We start from the raw sequence: 21384 nt of genomic DNA, 5'->3' as shown, positions 1-21384 counted from the left end.
AGTAGAATAAGAAAAAACAAATCTATAGATGACAACAAAATGAACACAAACCAAGGACTGGAGATCAAGTATCCCATCCCATTAAAAAAAATCGTTCGGCCCTTTAATACTCGCACTCTGTTGTTTTGCTCACACCCACACACCTCTTACCAGGGACTTCCTCCTCCATATACCATGCATCTATATAGGTCCATGCATAGAGCTATTAGCTCTATGGTCCATGCATACACAGACCCTAGCTGGCATGCCTGACAAATAAACTATGACGCTATTCCTAATCCTAACTTTGTTATAATCATACTTGCATGTAAAAATGTAGGCTATTATGGTGACTATATTGGCTTTGCTTGCTATAGACACAGTCATTCTCAATTGATCAGCATTGGCAGTAGATAGAATAACATACACCACAACGAGAAATATCAATTCATTAGACATTTTGGCTGCCCTAGATACCAAGGAGTATACCCCCTTCTCCTCGCTATACACTCGGTGCTATCATCTATCTCTCCCTTATACAATCTACGCGTTATTGTCCATGATAGGCCCCATAGAAAACTGACCAAACCTTGTTTTTCATGTATACAATATTTTTTTATGGTTTCTTGTCAATTCGAGGGTGCTGATTACGAATCTGAATGATGCCACTCGTGTAACCTTGAGCATTTTCCGGAAATTGGCAAAATCCAATATGGCCGCCAAAATATGCAAATTACCCACGAAAATCATAAAATTGCCCGCACATTGGTTTTAAAATGTATGTATTTGTGTTGCAGGAGTGAAATACTCTCTGAAAAAAACGATTCTTGACAAAAAATTATTTTCTAGATATTCAAAATGGCCGCCATAGACCCCTGTGTTCTATATTATGTACAATGTGAATGGGGAAAACTAAATTTCTCAAAAGTGAGCACTAAATGCAAGTTATTGTGATTTTTAGTGAAATAATGGATGAAAACATGATTGCTAACGAAATGTACCATTTGTTATGTCATTTTATATAATAAATGAAGCATTTTAATATTTTAAAAGCCACCAAATGCCATGACAGTATTATGTAAAATGTTCATGGGGACAAAAAAAAATCACAAGAGTGAGAACTAAAACGCATATTACTAGTATTAAGATAAGCGAGTGGAATACTGGCTAAAAACATAATTTTTTACGAAATAAAAAAGCAATTTATGTGATAAATGCTGTATCTTGACATTCAAAATGGCCGCCATAGGCCCATTATACATTATGTACAATGCGATTGGAGAAATTAATTTTCACAAGAGTAAGAACTATAAAATGCATGTAATTGTGATCACCGAGTAAAATAATGTCTGAAAACATGTTTTCTAGCGAAACATATCATTTATTTTGTCATGCATAATATAATGCTGTATAGTGAAATTCAAAATGGACCCTATAGGCCCTAACAGTATTATCTACAATGTGAATGGGGACATGTAATTTTGAAAGAATTTGGATTTACTTGATTATGAAATCCATAAAGTCCTGTTGTATGATAAAACATTATTTGAAAACATGATTTTTATGAAATAAAGCATTTCTTCTGCCATGTAAGTGATAAATACAGTATTTTGACATTCAAAATAGCTGATACAAGTCCTAACTAAATTATGTTACATGCGTAAAGGGAATCTACTTTTTACAAGAGTGAAAATCATAAAATGCAAATAACTGTGATGCATGAGTAAAAATATTGTCCTAAACATTATTTCTAAATAAATACATCACATATTGGTCATGGAGGTAATACATACTCAAATTCAAAATTCAAAGATATTGTATATATGACATAAACAAGGTTATGCCTCTTCTATCCTGGACTATTAGTATTATCATGAATCTCCATGGTATTAATAGCTCCATGGTATTATACCCAAGCCTATGTAGTTCGTTGCATGCAGCTGCAAGAGAAGCCGAGTAGAGGTACATATTATACATCAGCGCTCATACATGGAACCCCCTATTCATACCGTACCTGCACAATCCAATATTGAACAAGTCACTTACCGCTGTCGGATGTTATGCTATTCTGTGCACCAGCAAAGAGTGAGAGAGTACACGCTCCTAGAAGTATTACAATGAAAGTATACTGCATAGTTATATGGACGGCGGACATCTTGGTGGTCTACAAATTCCAGTCCACGGTCGTCAATGCATTCGAGCTTGCTATCAAAGCACAGCCAAGCGTATACGGTAGCTTATATATTCCGGTGATCAGATTTCAGATGCCTGCGCTTTCACCAACGATATAACTAGCGACCTCTCGTCCAGCTTCGAGCTGCGAGCGCGACTAAAAAAGGAAGACGCCGTCTTTATCAACGTCAGGCCTCGAATCCCCTCGAATTTGCTATAATATGACGGTAGTCTAATTCCCAGGGGTCTAATTACAATCATGATGATAAAGATAACACTAAAATGATGCAATGTGTCCTATCCTATAGCCTATATTTAGCGTGTTTGTTTTTAATGTTGCTTTTCCATAGCAATCCAGCTTCACACCCACAGGTTAGTCTGAACATGCTGGAGTTACGCTGTCGTTTTGACGACTATGTTAATGTATATTATGTTAATTACCATGATTATATATGTGCACATTGGTTAAAGTGGAAAATCTGTGCCAAAATGGATTCCTCGTCATAGAAAACATTTGAAGGGCTCTATTATTCATGTTTTCAAACCGTTTTGGACAATACAATAAAGAGAGAGAAATCTTCTTTATATTGCAATTGTTAAAGGACAAGTCCACCCCACAAAAAAAGTTAATTAATTTCACAAAACAGTTCTATGCACATCCAGTGTTCGATATGCAAATGAGGAGACTGATGACGTCATCCACTCACTATTTCTTTTGTATTTTATTATATATATATATATGAAATATTCTTATTTTCTCCTCATTACCAAGTGAAACAACTATTAATTCATCCCTGAACATGTGGATTTAGCATTGTTTAATACATGTACTATTATGGTTCATTCAAGTTAGTCTTTATTGTCAAATCTGAAAAAAATGAAAATGTATGATTCAAACAATAAAAACAAAAGAAATAGTGAGTGATGGACATCATCGACTGACTCCTTGCATTTCACTGAGTTGTAAATAAATTATCACTGATTTGTGAAAAATAAGCCAAACTTTAAAATGCCATAACTTTCTTAGTTTACATCCGATTTTGATGATTTTTTTAGCATTTTTTGTGCTAGTTTGATTTTTCTTTCTTTATTCAAATCAACATTTTTCTGGGGTATTCTAATATCAGATATAATTTTTGATATTCTAATCTGAATATCAACAATTTTCAGCTCGCTCCATTTAGTTAGTGAAATACGTATAGTGAATTCCTACAAACAAGCATTAGAATGCCCCTCTTCAGGTCTGAATTTCCTAAATTTTCAGCTCGCGCTTCGCGCTCGCAATATTTGTTTAGTGAGAGGCGTATGTTAATCATGATTACAATGACTATAAGTGCTTCATATGTTTAGAAGTAATTCTAAAGAAAAAAACGGGGGAGGAAGGGGAAAATGGAGGAAGTAGAAGGTCATGAAAAAGAAGAAGTAGTAGTAGTACTAGGAAAGAAAGAAAGAAAAAAAGAAAAAAAAAAGAGAATGACAAATCTTTATATACCATTTCTAGATTTCTAACTTTTAAAAGCTCTTTATTCTGAACTAAAGAAAAAATCATAGGGCCTATATAAATAAAAAAAAAATACAGCCAACTCGTCAGAGCACACTCCTAATTTTATTTTACATGTACCGGTACGTGTACATACGGAGCCTTTAAAGTGCCATCGACTTGACGACTTGGCGAGATACGTTATCTTGCCAGGTCGACATGATAACCTTATTATGTCGACATGGCGAGATACGTTATCTTGCCAAGTTGACTTATAAAAAGTTACATGTCAACACGGCGAGATATTTTATCTTGCCAAGTCGACTTATAAAAAGTTATACGTCAACTTGGCGAGATATTTAGACTCTCGAGGGCCTTGGACACTTCATATCTTGCCATGTCGACATATAATGTTTTATAAGTCGACTTGGCAAGATATTTCTTAATAATGAATTCTATCATTTTTGAAATCCCCGTTGATATAGAAATCAATGTTCGCTCCCAGTTGGACGGTCCCGTAAGGCGCGTCTACCCCATCCATGTCGTCGTCATTATCGTCATCGTTATCGTTGTGTGCATCGTCGCGTTCTACTCGTAGCTCTAGCACACGCTGATAATACTTGAGGTCATCTCCGGTCACATCGACCCGGCCGATTCCTGGGGTATTCTGTGCCGACCAGTACATTACGCCATCGAAGACAACGAATCGTCGGAACATATTGCTGCTCGAATTACCAGTCGAGTTAGGAAAATACATTTTCCTATCCTTCCCATTTAGTCTGACCGATTCGATATTATTCCGATTAGTATTTTGGCTCCAGTACATTCGATCATCTGCAAATGAATAAGATTTTGTCATCATTTTAAATAATTATGAGAATCCTTTCTGCAAGGAATTTTGTGGTGTTTGCTCTTTTAGAAGATAAGGGCACAGGTAATTTAATATTGGTCATGTTGTGGAATCATTATGATTAAGCCTCTGTTAGGAATTATCTGAGGGAGACCGCACATCTAGCTATGTTATTTCAATGTTGCCTCAAAGTGTTTAAAACATTTTCTGAATATCAATATACATAGTCTTGGGTTTTCAGGAAAAAATTTAAAATTATAATCGAAATTATTCCAACGATACTTCAAAAAAAAATTTGTTTGTATGATGTTTGATTTTTCCTATCATTAAAACCTGTCAGACTGGACGTTATAAAAACGTTAAATAGAAGGAATGTTATATATATATTACATCAAATTGTATTACAACACGATAATTTCAAAACATTTCTAAAATTTTGGGAAATTATATGGTTAGATACAATGTGCTAGCTGGTCAGTCTGAGTTGAAATTGTTACTCAAACCTTTTGTGTCGACGAACAATCCTTTTGCCCATTTAATGTTCTCCTCGACAATACTCTCCTCCATGTTACCAATCCTCCGTGAAATGTGTGAGCTCTCACCCCAGTATAAATTCCTGTAAACAAGGGAGGGCTTAAAAAGTTTACGGCGTAATGTTTTTTACGAAGAATACAGATAAAGATAAACATAAGACAATATTTACCTTTACATTACATTGAAAAACCTTAACACTAAAAGACATAAAAAAACATTAGCTACGGCGACTATATAAACGATTAAGAAAACTCGTTATCTCCCATTCTCAAGACATTCGAATACATATACCTGTATGAAAAGCCAGGAGCGGTGCCGTGATTTTTTTTTAAGAAGGTGAATGCCTAGGGCAAGGCGAATTAAATATGACGTCATATTTTTCCAATTTGAATTATATGGCTTTTAATAATAATAATAATGATAAAAATTATAATGAGGGCACACACCATCCAGAGACGCTCATGGCGCCAGCGCAGCAACAGTTCCTTTAGACATGTGAGATGCAATTACAAATATAAACATAAACGAGGTCAAATATATCTTACGTAATTACTACAAATACGGTTTTGCATCATCCACTAGACTTTTATACAAGGAATAGACATTTCCTTTTATACTCTTCATCCTTCCATTGCTTACTTATTTTTATATTTTATCTCCCCCTGTTCCCTACCCCGCATTTACCCTCCCTTTTTCACGATTTCACCCACTGCGAACACCCCCCCCCCTCCGGTGGCACCGCCCTTGTTAACAGAGACCTGAACTATCGCCAACAATAATTATCCAAATGTAGACTCACCCTTGGAAACGATCGAAAAACACCGTAAAAGGATTGGAGATCCCGGTATCATAGAGAAATTCACCTTCAACGGGAAGCTGATTAATGTCCATTGGGGACATCGAAATTGAGTAAGAATACTCGAAGATCCAGTAGATTATTCGGCCGTTCACATCCAGAGCAAGGTCTCTAATAACTCATTGTTTGAAGAAAAAAAAACAGCAAGAACATAAATATTGATATAATCATCAGCATTGCAATTAATGATATAATAATTATTCATAAAACCTACCTTTTCTTTAACTTATCATTATTTTTATCATCATCATCAGTAGGCCTGTCATTATCATTAATATTATTATAGTTAATATTAGTACAACTATTATTGAAATTAAAATGTTCATCAATTATTTCCTTGTTCCTGTTAGTTGAATACTTACAGTGTATTTTACGTATTCACCCACGGTAAAACTCAAATTCACTCAGAAAAACTGCTTTTCTTCGATAAAGTGGCATTACATAGCACGTGAGACAATTCGAAAATATCTACAAAGTATGCTAAAACTATTTCCAAAGAATGTGTGAAATTGCCAAAGAACTCGCGCCAATTTGATGTTTGTGTATTTATCCAAATCAATATTGCTTACGTGGCCCGAGTCTTTAAACGGTTATTTTATTATTATACTCCTGCGCTATATAAAAACACCCAAAGCTTGGAATTAATATTGTGTTTTAAGACAGCGTTGACTTTGTTATACACTGATTGTGCTTTACTGAATTTCAGAGGTAAGCGATTCCAGAGTTTTGGGGCTATACAAGCAAATGCTCAATCCCCAAGTGTTACTATTTAGGAGGATATGAATTGTTCTTCCAATTGACATTTTCAGAAAATATACAGATCAACAATATACAGAAAGGGCGGGGTGTGTACAAAAAATGAATCTCTTTGCTGATTGGTTTCATATTTTTCATAACATAAACAATGTGTGCTGTAGACCAGAGCTTGACCAAAAAATACTAAATCATACTATTTGATCCGTTGAAAAACGTTTGTTCCCCTGAGCCATCCCACTGAATCCTGTCGATTCTGGTCCCAAAGGCAAAGTAGACCTGGTCCTGTTTAGGGTCGTATTCCACAGCATTGATGCGACTTGCTGCAGCCGTATGTACCACATGGTAAGAAAGATTGAGCAAGTTGACACGTACTTCATAGTTGTCGGTCGTTGCGAATGCAGTTTTATAGATGGTTCGATCATGACTTAGCAATACCTTCGTCAGTGCTGGGAACATAATTGGAAGGTAAATTTAGACTTTAAAGGATTATTGGTAACAATTGACAGTATCACCTAAAAATCAATAATATAAATGTGATATGACCCTTATGGATATACCTCTAAGTATTGCCCCTTTCCGCCCCAAGACACATCTTCTACTTCTTCTTCCTCCTCTTCTTCTCCTCCCCACCTTATTCTTCATGATCTTCTTTTTTCTCCTACTGCTCCTCCTAATCCACCTTTTTTCTCCTTTTTTTCTTCTTCCTGTTCTCCATGTTTTACTCCTACATTTTTCTTCTTTTTTCCTCTTCTTCATTTTCATCTCCATCTCATCCTCCTCCTTTTTCCTTTCCCTTCAGTTTCTTCGTCGGTATCATCATCGCTACGATCTTCATGTCTCTCAACATCAACATCATCATTGATTAGATATCACTATCATAATAATGAATAGACCCCAATTCCATTGTTTTACCATGTTCGCATTGGTTTCCTGTGAATTCCCCGGAGCACTGGCAGGAATATCCATCCAGAATATCGGTACAAGTCGCTCCATTCATGCAGGGTTCACTAACACAAGCTGTAATGTGACAGTGAACACGGCATTGTTTAGCATTGGAGAAAGCGACTCAATTGTTACCTTCTACCACGACTACACTCTAAAAAATGTTGGGCAACATACGGTCCACACAACAATTGGTTAAAACTTTATCCAATTCTGGGTAGTTTTCAACCAATACTGTGTAGTTTTCACCCAAAGCACATATTATTGGTGTAAAACTACCCAGAATTGGATAAAGTTTTAACCAATTGTTGTGTGGACCGTATGTTGCCCAACATTTTTTAGAGTGTACGCATAACCATAATTACCATTAAAACAATCATTATTGCTGCTATTTACTAGACCTATACTACTACTACTAGTATTACTACTGTTATGACAAAGAATGATCTCTACTTCAAATTCACAAAAAAATTACACTAAAGCAATCATAAAGTTTAAGTAAGAATGGAATCGTCCTGCTTTGGACCTTTAATCAAAACTTTGCATCTCGTAAGCAAAGTTAAAAACAACAAAAGTTTCTTCCGAATCGCAACAACATGCTTCAATTATAATTTCAGCAGGTTCGATAAAATTGTAAATCGAACATTGTTTCACAATTTGTATGACCGTCACTCAAATCCCAATGCATTCAACTCTTATTTCAGCTATTAGTGGATTATGACTATGAGCTCGCTAATTCAACCTAAGGCTAAGCCTACTTAGTTCTAGATCTAGATTAGAATTTACAATACAATCAGGCCTGTCTAACGACGTTACAAATACATGTACGATACCGGTGCAAACTATAAACAATGTTAGACCCAGATTAGATTTGTTACTAGTTTAGTTTAACTTTACCAAAAATAAATGTTGGGGCCCAGTACTAGCAGTGAGACTGAATTCAGTTTTATTCTGGGAGTCTTCATGGTGTACTCACAGTCCAGTTCGCGATTTAATTGCCGATTAGTGTGTTCATGTGATTGTAAAGTTCATCCAATACTAGTTGACAGCGTTCACTGTGCAATCCACATTAATGTTGTGTAGATTACATCTCCGAAGCGTACTATGTGCGTGTAGTCCCAAAAGTTCATTAAAATGTTATGCAGAGACATTTTCGAACTCGGTTCCAAATCTCATTATTCAATGCGTGGAAACATTCAGGCAAAAGTCCACATCTTGGTAGAAAGAATAATAAGTTCAGCTAATATTCAAAATAACTTTCATCTCGAGTCAAAATCATACAGGGTTGAAAAGAACGACAAAGCTTCACCCGTTAAGATAAAAGACGTCACTTTTCTTTTCACGCGTTCCGCTTTCCCCACAGTTCACCAATGCCAATCTTTTTCCGAAACCATAGAAACAGTCCATTAGTCATGTTCCGAAGAGCAAAATCTTAATTCTCTCTACATGATAATAATAATTATGTTGAAATAAACTTAACCTTAATACGATACTATCAAGTTTATTCGTAACACCTCCACCCTAAAAGAAAAGAAAAATGTTATAAAGTTATATAATTTAACATTTTTCTTTCATCACATTTACTTCTTCAAAGGTTTCTTTGTAAAAACTCCAAACAAATTAAAAGTAAAATGTAACATCTTGACATTTTTTTTTCATCATTTTCTATTGTTTATTATCTAAAACCACCTCTTTCTAACAGGAAATTCATGACATTTTTATTTTTTTTTTCATAATTTTCTGTTTCTTCCTGTTAAAAAAAAAATATATATACTATTTCTAATGCCTCCACCCATAAAGAAAAAAAAAATGTCATTAAGATAATTTTCATACTACAAAAGAACAAGGTTGTCTCCAAGCAAGATTTTCACTTCCCTAGTAATATCATCATCATAGTTCTGATCAACAACAAGTAACAAAGTTGTAAATATTTAACACATGGCACAGCCATACAATTATTACCTGTATCAGTTTTTCACATTTTCACAAGCATCATGAGGTTTGTATCAACATACACTACTCAAAAAAAGTTAAGGACCACTTTTTAAAACGTACATAAAGATTTTATACAAGGTGTTTTATTTCTGGAAATACCTCAGTACAACTGTCCTAAATGTCCTTAAACACGCTGTAATCAATTTCACGCATGGGTGGTTTAAGTTGTTGCACAATGTCTCTCGCATCACTGCACATCCTGAAAAGTGGGCCCCGAGGGGTATCAGCTACCGACATGAAGTGGTAAAAACGAATGTCTGAGTGTCTTTCAGGCAGTTCAGTAACGAGTGTGACCACCTCCTGCAGCAATAACGGCTTCACAGCGCTGTCTCATGGAGCTGATGAGGCGATTGATGTCTCTGACGTCCAGTGCATCCCATGCAGCCTCCAGAGCCACACCCAGCTGCTGCAGTCCAAGTGGATGGGCTTCGAGCTGCTCGAGACTCCTCCCCATCATGTCCCAGACGTGCTCTATCGGGTTTAAGTCCGGTGACCTCGCTGGCCACTCCATACGCTCAATCCCCTGGCCGTCAAGGAACTCGGTCACCACCCTAGCTCGGTGGGCACGGGCATTGTCATCCATGAAAATGATGTTTTGTCCCACATTTTCTGCAAATGGCACCACTATAGGTTCAAGGACCTCATCCCTGTACCTCACTCCTGTCATTGCTCCCCCTGGGACCACGTAGAGACGAGTACGGTTGGCGTAGGTGATGCCTCCCCACACCATAACGCTGCCTCCCCCATAACGGTCATGTTCTGCAATACAGGGGTCTGCAAATCTCTCTCCTGGTCGCCTCCAGACTCTCGAACGTCCATCATTGTGGTCAAGGGAAAATCTGCTCTCATCTGTGAACAGAACTCTACGCCATTGCTGTCTGGTCCATCTGACATGCTCCCGGGCCCAGTTGAGACGAATTCTTCTGTGAGCAGGGGTGAGTGGGACACACTGAGCTGGCCGTCTGGCATGCATATTGGCTCTGTGAAGTCGGTTACGGATTGTTTGAGTGGAAACAATCACTCCAGTTGCTGCAGCGAAGTCATTGTTGAGGCGGCGTGCACTGTAAAAGCGGTTGCGGAGGCTGAGATTCGTCAAGTAGCGATCATCTCTAGGGGTTGTCGAAACTGGTCGGCCACTGCGGGGTCTCTCGGAGTATAGCCCTGTCTCTCGGTGTCTTTGATTTGCTCTGCTAATGACACTGTGTGACACGCCCATCATTCTGGCTACTCTTCGCTGACTGAGGCCAGCTTTCAGCATCCCAAGGGCTCTGGCTACATCTGTTTCACTTAGGTGGTGTCTTGGCATTGCTGTTGTAGGCAAGTTGTTGATTGTACAGACTAAAGACGGAAAATGCTTTGGAAGACACTTGTCTTATGGCCCACTGCAATGATGCCAGAGACATCATGAAAGAACTGCATGTGTGAAATTGATGTCATTGTGTTTGATGGCATTCTGGACAGCTGTATCTTGACATTGCTATTGTCAGCAAGTTGTTGATTGTAGAGACTAAAGACAGAAAATGCTTTGGAAGCCACTTTTGTACGGGCACATTGCAATGATGCAAGAGACATGAAAGAACTGCATGTGTGAAATTGATTTCATTGTGTTTGATGGCATCCTGGACAGCTGTATCTTGGCATTGCTATTGTCAGCAAGTTGTTGATTGTAGAGACTAAAGACAGAAAATGCTTTGGAAGCCACTTTTGTACGGGCACATTGCAATGATGCAAGAGACATGAAAGAACTGCATGTGTGAAATTGATTTAATTGTGTTTGATGGCATCCTGGACAGCTGTATCTTGGCATTGCTGTTGTCAGCAATTTGTTGATTGTAGAGACTAAAGACAGAAAATGCATTTGAATCCACATTTGTACCACTTCACAATGGGCCCACTTTTCAGGATATGCAATAATGCGAGAGACATCATGCAACAACTGAAACCACCCATGTGTGAAATTGTTACAGGGTGTTTGAGGAGATTCAAGACAGCCATATTCGAGTATTTCTAGAAATACAACACCCGGTTTGAAAATTGTATACACACATTAAAAAGTGGTCCTTAACTTTTTTTGAGTAGTGTATATACAAGAAACGTGAACTTAGACTCGAGACAAAGCATCCGCAATTATGTTATTTTTACCAGAAATATGCTCTATTTTCAAGGGGTAAGGCTGCAAGAGGAGACTCCAACGAAACAATCGCTGGTTCTTATTCCTGAACTTGTCTAAAAAAGAAAGCGGGTTGTGGTCAGTGTATACTTGTACGTCGCCAACACCGCTAGTGACATAAACCTCAAAGTGTTGTACAGCAAGCACCAAACCCAAAGTTTCCTTCTGAACTGTTGAGTACTTTCTTTGGTACCCATTTAGCTTGCGTGAGAAATAACCGACAGGCTTGTCTACCTTACTGTCATCAGTCTGAAACAGTACCGCTCCTACTCCTATGTCACTCGCGTCAATGACCAACTTGAAAGGCTTGCTAAAATCCGGTGCTGCAAGCACAGGATCCCGAGTAAGGATAGCCTTTAAGCAGTCAAATGCTTGCTGGTAGCGCTCAGACCAAACAAACCTAACCCCTTTCTTTAACAGGTCTGTCAGAGGCACTGCTATGGAGCTGAAATTAGGCACAAACCTCCGATAGAAGCCACACATTCCCAGAAAGCGCAGAATCTCGCGTCTGCCAGTCGGACATGGGAAAGCTAAAATAGCTTCAACTTTAGCATCCCTAGGCGCAACAACACCATGACCTACAATGTGTCCCAAATACGTTACCCTGGCCTTCATGAATTCACTCTTCTGGATATTTATTACCAGGTTAGCCTTGACCAGTCTCTCAAAGAGATTGCGCAACTGTGATAGATGAGACTCCCAAGTGTCACTGAAGATGATAATATAATCGATATACACTACGCAGTTCTCAATACCCTGTGTGACTTCACTCATCAATCTTTGAAATGTGGCAGGGGCATTTTTAAGACCAAAGGGCATTACCTTACATTGATAGAACCCATCCGGGGTGGCAAATGCAGAAATTTCCTTCGCCCTGTCTGTCAATGGCACCTGCCAATAACCCTTTAAAAGATATATCTTACTGACACACTTCGCATTTCCTACTCTGTCAATGCAATCCTCTAGCCTGGGGAGTGGGTAGCAGTCCGTCTTCGTTACATTATTGACTTTGCGATAGTCGATACAGAATCTTTGACTACCGTCAGGCTTAGGTACAAGGACAATAGGCGAGCTCCAGGAACTTTTACTAGGTTCTATGATATCATTATTGAGCATCGTTTGAACTTCCGCCCGAACTTGGTCTCTTTTCTGGGGATTTAAGCGATATGGATGCGTCCCCTACATCCACATCATGCATAGCCAATGTTGTCCTACCTGGGACGTCAGAGCTAAGGCTAGGAAAGTCACCTATCAAATCAATAATATCACGTCTATGACCCTCGGGTAGATAATCTAACACTTTATCAAAGTTCCTAACTGTCTCAGAATTAGAAAGTTAAGGAGGTATGGCTTCCGTGAGATCACTATGCCCACACGCACTTTTACCACAGGGCTTCGACCCCTCGGTATCCTCATCAAGCGCCTTAACAGCTACATCAGACATAGTAGCCATCACAACTGGTGCGCTCGACTCACGCTCGTAGTACCTCTTAAGCATGTTGATGTGGCATACTCTCCGACATTTTCGCCTATCTGGTGTGCTCACCACATAGTTTGCATTGTTCAACTGCTTAATGACAACATAAGGGCCACTGAACCTTGCTTTCAGAGGTTCCCCCGGAATAGGTAAGAGTACCAACACCTTGTCACCAGGCGAAAAACTTCGATCCTTGGCTTTCCTATCAGCTCTGACCTTCATGTCTTTCTGCGAAATCCTTAAGTGTTCCCTTGCTAGGTCACATGCCTTTGAAAGTTTACCCCTGAAGTTGGATACATACTCCAAGATATTGCACTCTTCAGGTCCTGTTTCCTCTAAGAGCTTCTCCTTGACCAACTTAAGGGGACCTCGAACCTCATGTCCAAGCACAAGCTCAAAAGGCGTGTAGGTGGTAGACTCGTTAGGAGCATCTCTGATAGCAAATAACAAGAAAGGAATACCCTTATCCCAATCATCTGGGAAATCTGCACAATATGCTTTGATCATCGTCTTCAAAGTCTGATGAAACCTCTCGATTGCACCTTGTGACTGTGGGTGATAAGCTGTGGATCTAAGGTGGTAAACACCCAATTCAGACATGACCTGTTTGAAAACACCAGACATAAAATTGGATCCCTGATCCGACTGTTTTTCCTTCGGAAGGCAATATCTTGTAAAAAAGTGCAACAAGGCATCTAAAACAGTCTTCGCTGTAATCGTCCTTAAGGGTACTGCTTCAGGAAACCTAGAAGACACATCCATGATTGTCAAAAGATATTTACACCCCGACTTGGTTCGAGGCAATGGTCCGACACAGTCTACCAACACTCTACTGAAAGGTTCACCTAACGCCGGAATTGGGATTAAAGGCGCGGGCTTTATAGAAGGTTGGGGCTTCCCCACCATCTGACAAGTGTGGCAAGACCTGCAAAATTCCGACACATCTTTACGTAAGCCGGGCCAAAAGAAATGCTTGGTAACTTTAGACCGAGTCTTCATGGTGCCTAGTTGACCGCCTACATGAATTTCATGTGCCATCCGCAGATCCTCCTGTCGATAAGACTGAGGCAAAACAATCTGATGAAGTATCGACCATTCCTCCGAGGCCTCCATTTCCTCATCAGGACCTCGGATTTTATGTAGAAACACTGTGGGCTATCTTGAGCTTCCTCCTCAGAAATTGCCACCGCAAACAACCGCTGAAGTGAAGGGTCACCGTGTTGAGCCTCAATTAGAGATGACCGACAATACCTCTCACCGTTAGACTCTATCTCATCCGCCCTACTCTCTAAATCCTGAAAGAATGTTTCCGCCAACAAGACTTCCGAATTATCACTCAACTCTACCGACTCATCAACCCATCAACATATTTACGCCCTCCATTGGCAGACTAGAAACTACCCCAACTGTAACCAGCCCAGACACAATATCACTCTCTAGGTATACCTTGCAGGGGCCGCGGAACGGTTTTGAAAGTGGGGGGGGGGGGTGGCTGACCATGCTAAAAATCACAATCATATGGTAATTTTTACGTTTTTGTACACGGTTTTGGAAAAAAGTGGGGGGGGGGGGGCTAAAGCCCCCCCTCCCACCCCCCCCCCCCGGTTCCGCGGCCCCTGCCTTGTACAGTGGCACCGAGATATTTCCTTCCCCAATGCCCCTTACGAGCGCATATAGCCCTGTCCAACTATCCTCAGGCAAATGTGCTACATCTGCAACTAACAGGGTTTGCAACGACCCAGTATCCCGAAGGATAATAACCGGCCTCAATTCGCCATCAGAGTGAGACACAGTACCATGAGACAGAAAACCGCGAAAACCATCAGTCGTCCTTTCTACTGAATCATCAACTGACTTAGTCAAACGACATTTATCTTTTCGGTCTACCTCTCTACCAACCTGCTCTCATGTACTTGGTTTGATGAACATCATTTCCTTCTGGTCATGTTTATCATATGCTAACCTCCAACATTTAGATTCTGTATGCCCTTTCTTTGAACAATACGTGCATTGCAATTTAGATTTACTTCGCGCACCCTGCGGATCACCCGGTTTGCTTTCATGCTGGGACTGAGAGCTCATATCTGACCTAACAGTTGACCTGGGTAGTGACCCTTCCTTGACACTGTCAAATTTCGGGCCCACTTTATTCTTGTGCAACAGTTCATATTCATCAGATACTACAGCAGCCCTGTGCAGCTGGGTAATTCCTTGTTCCTCAACATGTAGTCTAGTCTGAGTAGGCAAGGAACCCTTGAAATCCTCTAATATCATTGCTTCCCTAAGAGACTCATAATCAGATTTGATTTTCAAAGCACCAACCCAGCGATCAAAATACATTGTCTTTTCTCTTACAAGCTCAACGTATGTTTGATCTGATTTTTTCCTAGCCTCCCGAAACTGCCGCCTATAAGCTTCAGGTACTAATTCATATGCAGATAAAATAACTGCCTTCACTGACTCATAATTCTCCGATTCTTTTTCAGACAGAGACAAAAATACCTCTTGGGCCTTACCAACAAGAGCAGTCTGAATAAGCAGCGTCCAAAATTGCTTAGGCCAATCTAACCTCCTTGCTAACTTTTCAAAAGCCAAAAAGAAAGCATCAATTTCATCCTCGCAAAATTTCGGCACCAGTCTTGATTCTTTAGTCAAATCAAACCGAGTATACTTTAGACTAGATTCCATTTCCTACTTCTTTATGTCTAATTGCTTGGCCTCAACTTATAGTCTTTCTTTCTCTAATTCTAGCTTGGCTAACTCAACATCAATATTGCCGTTGCCTTTGCGATCTACTGACTCGAGTTCAAAGTGGTCAGATAGAATGTCAACTATTTCATCCTTTCTTAGCTTTGAATCTATCCTCAAGCCCACGTGACTGGCGACTGCTTTCAACTCACTCTTTTTCAAATTCTTGATTTCACCAAGTGATATGGCCTGCATAGATTTTCCAATATCTAATTCTTCTGCCATACTGAAATATTGTCAGTTTATCAAGTAAAATGAGCAAACAAAGAAAACAACCATGCAATATCACTAGTGTAAGTAATACTAGTATTACTACTGCTATGACAAAGAATTATCTCTACTTCAAATTCACAAAAAAATTACACTAAAGCAATCATAAAGTATCATCATCGCTACGATCTTCATGTCTCTCAACATCAACATCATCATTGATTAGATATCACTATCATAATAATGAATAGACCCCAATTCCATTGTTTTACCATGTTCGCATTGGTTTCCTGTGAATTCCCCGGAGCACTGGCAGGAATATCCATCCAGAATATCGGTACAAGTCGCTCCATACATGCAGGGTTCACTAACACAAGCTGTAATGTGACAGTGAACACGGCATTGTTTAGCATTGGAGAAAGCGACTCAATTGTTACCTTCTACCACGACTACGCATAACCATAATTACCATTAAAACAATCATTATTGCTGCTATTTACTAGACCTATACTACTACTACTAGTATTACTACTGTTATGACAAAGAATTATCTCTACTTCAAATTCACAAAAAAATTACACTAAAGCAATCATAAGGTTTAAGTAAGAATGAAATCGTCCTGCTTTGGACCTTTAATCAAAACTTTGCATCTTGTAAGCAAAGTTAAAAACAACAAAAGTTTCTTCCGAATCGCAACAACATGCTTCAATTATAATTTCAGCAGGTTCGATAAAATTGTAAATCGAACATTGTTTCACAATTTGTATGACCGTCACTCAAATCCCAATGCATTCAACTCTTATTTCAGCTATTAGTGGATTATGACTATGACCTCGCTAATTCAACCTAAAGCTAAGCCTACTTAGTTCTAGATCTAGATTAGAATTTACAAAACAATCAGGCCTGTCTAACGACGTTACAAATACATGTACGATACCGGTGCAAACTATAAACAATGTTAGACCCAGATTAGATTTGTTACTAGTTTAGTTTAACTTTACCAAAAATAAATGTTGGGGCCCAGTACTAGCAGTGAGACTGAATTCAGTTTTATTCTGGGAGTCTTCACGGTGTACTCACAGTCCAGTTCGCGATTTAATTGCCGATTAGTGTGTTCATGTGACTGTGAAGTTCATCCAATACTAGTTGACAGCGTTCACTGTGCAGTCCACATTAATGTTGTGTAGATTACATCTCCGAAGCGTACTATGTGCGTGTAGTCCCAACAGTTCATTTAAATGTTATGCAGACATTTTCGAACTCGGTTCCAAATCTCATTATTCAATGCGTGGAAACATTCAGGCAAAAGTCCACATCTTGGTAGAAAGAATAATAAGTTCAGCTAATATTCAAAATAACTTTCATCTCGAGTCAAAATCATACAGGGTTGAAAAGAACGACAAAGCTTCACCCGTTAAGATAAAAGACGTCACTTTTCTTTTCACGCGTTCCGCTTTCCCCACAGTTCACCAATGCCAATCGTTTTTCCGAAACCATGGAAACAGTCCATTAGTCATGTTCCGAAGAGCAAAATCTTAATTCTCTCTACATGATAATAATATGTTGAAATAAACTTAACCTTAATACGATACTATCAAGTTTATTCGTAACACTACTACTACAAATACCACCTTTAGTATTACTACTACTAGTACTACTACAACTACTAGAGGAGTAAATACTTTATACTATAAAAAATATAAATACTTTATCGTACTTCTTACCTGGAATCTCGCAAGTAAATACATTTCTGCCGCCAATGTTAAAAACATTCGCTAGCTTCGGGGCAATCTTCTTAAGCGCAGTTAGTATCTCGGTGCCATTGCGAAGCTTTATCATTCGACAAAAGGTCTTGACGTTGCAATGCTCGTTATAGTCATAACAGTCTGCACTTGGAGATGATGTGGAATTGACGGAGGCACAGACGACTGTAAAATAAACGGGACTCTCCGTCAGATGCAAATTACATGCACAATATAAAGCCTAGAATAATGTAATGCCTGTCACACAATTGAAACAGACTATTCACCGAACAAAGCTACTACGTAATCTCCGACGACATACCGTCGTTGGTGTACAGTCCGAACAGTCGTATTGAATGTGGTGATTTACATTAAATCAATTTCTAGTAAGTCTACCCACCTTTTCCTACGGTAAAAAAATCGTAATTTTAATGATGATTCCAGTGAAAAATAAGGCTAATGACGAATTTTTAGCTCGTGTGAAACCGAACATGACTAGAATCACGAACGCCACAATCACAAATTCAAATTCTCCTCCGGAGGTGAATTCCAGTTAAGGTTCACTAAAATCACAGTTTTCGAGTGAGCGTTCGAAAGGTCCGATGATTCTAAAGACAAATTGCAATCATCATTACAATGATGATTCAAGATTCACGTGTGAAAAGGCCTTACATCAATGTGAATTACAGTATATATCGGATAGTATAAACATGATTTAAAAAAAAAAGCTAGATATATTTTCTAGAATCGACAAATCAATTAAAAATCATAATACTAATGGGGAATTGCAAGAAATTAATATTTGATACCAATCAATTAAGGGTATGCCCAAAATAACTAGTCCCAACATTTGATTAAAGGCAAATTTGAAGCTGTATGATATCCGATTACTGGAACTCGCTATTACGCTTGCTTTTTGGAATATCAACGACGAGCTACGCTTGATTTGCGCTTGACCTATACTTGCATAAAAAGGAACGGGGGCGAGAGCCCCCCCCCCCCCCCCCCCCCCACACACAAAAAAGGAAGAGAAATTGACAGGAATATGATATTACTTGTTGAATAGTATGTCAAATTTTGACATACTATTAGTAATATCATAATCCTATCTGTCACAAAAAGTAGATTCGCATCTTAAATGCTAACTCGCTTCGCTCTCTCGCAACTTTTACACATTTTCTCACAGAATCCTTGTTTTGTCCCCTCAAATGGTTTGGCTATTTACACCATTTAAATGAACGTAGGTATCTTGCAGTGCGCCGTAACACAAAGTAAACGTTCCTTGGGAGCAATAGTGACCATATACCTTTTGATGAGATGAATAAGAAGATGAGCAACCAGTTGATTAGCAAGTTCAAGCCAACCTACAGAAAGCAAATTATACAGAATATGATAATAATATGGTCATGATGATGCAGAGCCCTTGACGGGGGGGGGGGGGGGGGGGGACGGTCTCACATACTGTTTAAACTCATGATTGTTTGGTCTGCATCGGGCCCGCACGAAATTAGTCCGCACCACAAACGTCCAGTAAACTACATAGCAGAGGGCGCTACTTTAAACGACAAGTCCACCTCAAGAAAATGTTGATTTGAATAAAAAGAGAAAAATCCAACAAGAACAACACTGAATATTACATTTTTTGATTTCGCATAATTTCACAAAACAGTTATATGCACATCCTGGTCAGTATGCAAATGAGGTGACTAATTACATCATCCACTCACTATTTCGATTTAATCTATTAAATGAAATATGAAATATTCTACTTTTCTCCTCACTATCATCTGAAGGGAGTTTCTTCCTCCCCAAATATGTGGAATTACCATTGTTTTAATATTTTTTGGTTCAGTCTAGTTGGTCTTTATTGTAAAGTTTGTAAAAAAATTTGGGGGACGTGTCAGTATCCAATGTCCGTCCATTATTTTGTCATGAAAATGGGATGTTCTTTTTTTTTTTCTTCATTTACGCGTATTTTGTTTTAGTGCCCGTTTTTGATAGTGTAGACCAAAAAGGCAACTACCTAATTAGAAGACGAAAGGAAGCAAGGAAAGAAAGAAAGTAAGTAAAATAGAAAGAAAGAAAGAAATAAAGAAAAAAAGGAAGGAAGGAAGGAAGGAAGGAAGAAAGGAAGAAAGAAAGAAACAAAGAGAATGACAAAGAAGAAAAAGGGGGAAAATTATAAAATTCGGACCATCAAATAAACTTCAATTTAAGTAATCAACATGCACGAATATATTATGTACTTGTCTTTCTTACGGTCTTATCCTCAAAAGGATAGTCCATGCAGGCTGAAACAATATGATTTGAATAGATAAAGAATGCCTGACAAACAAAACGGGGAAAATATGATAATAATCGGACGAGGAATAACGAAGATATGACATTTTGAATACTTGCATTATTTCTGTGAAACTGTTCTATACATGTCTTGATAAATAATATTCAATGAGCAAACTGATGATGTAATATCCCACTTGATCTTTTGTTGTATTTATTGCATTAAATTGTGCTTTAAATTAAATTTTGTCCTCCAAGAAAAAAAACCGGATTGACAACTAAATTAATATATTAGATTATATCTATGCAACTTTTTCTTATTATAGGGGAGACATAATTATCACACACACGTCACGTATTAAAAATATGAAATAATTATGATTTAATGAATTAACATAGGAAAAGGGGAAGATGGGGACATCATCATCAGCCCACCTATCGAACATTCATGATAACGTACGTGCGTATAACTATTTTAACAAAATATTACTAAGTTTTAAAATTCAATAACTGTTTTATTTTTAAGCATGCATATTTTGATGAAGGGAATTTTACTCTATTTTATTCAAATTAAATTATTTTCAGCCCGGAATACCCCTTTAAATTGAGCTAAAATATCTATATATATATATATATATATATATATATATATAGAGGTGGACTTGTAGTACATGTATAACTTCACACATTTATATATATATATATATATATATATATATATAAGCCAACTTACCAAACGCCTCATTTTGAAGATTCGCAATGACATTAGAGAATTACGATGAAAACCAGATAGCAAATTTAGAAATGCATTGAAGAAAAAATAACAAAAAGTGAGTTTCTTCTCATTAATGAAGTATTCAGTATATGACGTGAATTGTCATAAAAGCCGACATCGAAAATTAAAAGTATTGGCAGCCTTTGAAATCGTGGTAAAACCAGCGTGCATATACATGCATGTCGTTCTTTGCTCTTTCTTTTTTTACCGTTGAATAACCTTTTGGTGCTCGGTTTGTGGTTATAAGTATTATTAATGAGCTCATCTTGGAGTTTGACAGTGATCACGGTCATCAGCGCGCTTTTCAAGCGTACTGCATCTATTGGCTAACTATTTATTTTGGCCTGACGAAGAGGGCATAAATGAATAAAGATAGACAAGAGAGGGAGAATGAGAACATTAATGAGAGAGAGAGACA

General features: G+C 38.3%; 2 protein-coding genes across 3 annotated transcripts in view; both read right to left on the bottom strand.

Annotated features, from left to right (window-relative positions):
- Positions 1-2559, bottom strand: part of LOC129282654 (scavenger receptor cysteine-rich domain superfamily protein-like) — a 39100-nt gene extending 36541 nt beyond the window's left edge. For both annotated transcript variants that reach the window (XR_010296569.1, XM_064113702.1), the window contains exon 1: positions 2026-2559. Coding sequence is in view for 1 of the 2 variants with exons in the window: in XM_064113702.1 (XP_063969772.1) it covers positions 2026-2134 (109 nt within the window). In the remaining variant the exon portion in view is untranslated. The remainder of the gene's footprint in view (positions 1-2025) is intronic.
- Positions 2560-3642: 1083 nt separating this feature from the next.
- LOC135157575 (prolow-density lipoprotein receptor-related protein 1-like) lies at positions 3643-21182 on the bottom strand. Its single transcript, XM_064113629.1, has 8 exons — positions 20925-21182; positions 19218-19275; positions 17894-18097; positions 16442-16546; positions 6822-7073; positions 5815-5989; positions 4985-5097; positions 3643-4465 (listed from the first exon to the last, which is right to left on the bottom strand). The coding sequence occupies exons 1-8, from the start codon at positions 20955-20957 to the stop codon at positions 4074-4076; spliced, it is 1332 nt and encodes a 443-aa protein (XP_063969699.1). The 5' UTR covers positions 20958-21182; the 3' UTR covers positions 3643-4073.
- Positions 21183-21384: the final 202 nt, after the last annotated feature.

This window comes from Lytechinus pictus, chromosome 19 (genome assembly GCF_037042905.1).
Source record: "Lytechinus pictus isolate F3 Inbred chromosome 19, Lp3.0, whole genome shotgun sequence".
Lineage (NCBI taxonomy): Eukaryota > Metazoa > Echinodermata > Echinoidea > Temnopleuroida > Toxopneustidae > Lytechinus > Lytechinus pictus.
Note: the sequence above shows the minus strand (reverse complement) of the source record. Positions and strands in the feature narration are given on the sequence as shown.

What these genes read in the sequence shown, in the direction of transcription:
- LOC135157575 (XM_064113629.1), bottom strand. Translation starts at nt 20,957, where the DNA reads ATGTCATTGCGAATCTTCAAAATGAGGCGTTTG. An exon ending in CTTATTCATCTCATCAAAAG is followed by an intron (nt 18,098 to 19,217) that starts GTATATGGTCAC and finishes TTTATTTTACAG; the next exon opens with TCGTCTGTGCCTCCGTCAAT. An exon ending in GTTTTTCAACGGATCAAATA is followed by an intron (nt 5,990 to 6,821) that starts GTATGATTTAGT and finishes TCAAACAATGAG; the next exon opens with TTATTAGAGACCTTGCTCTG.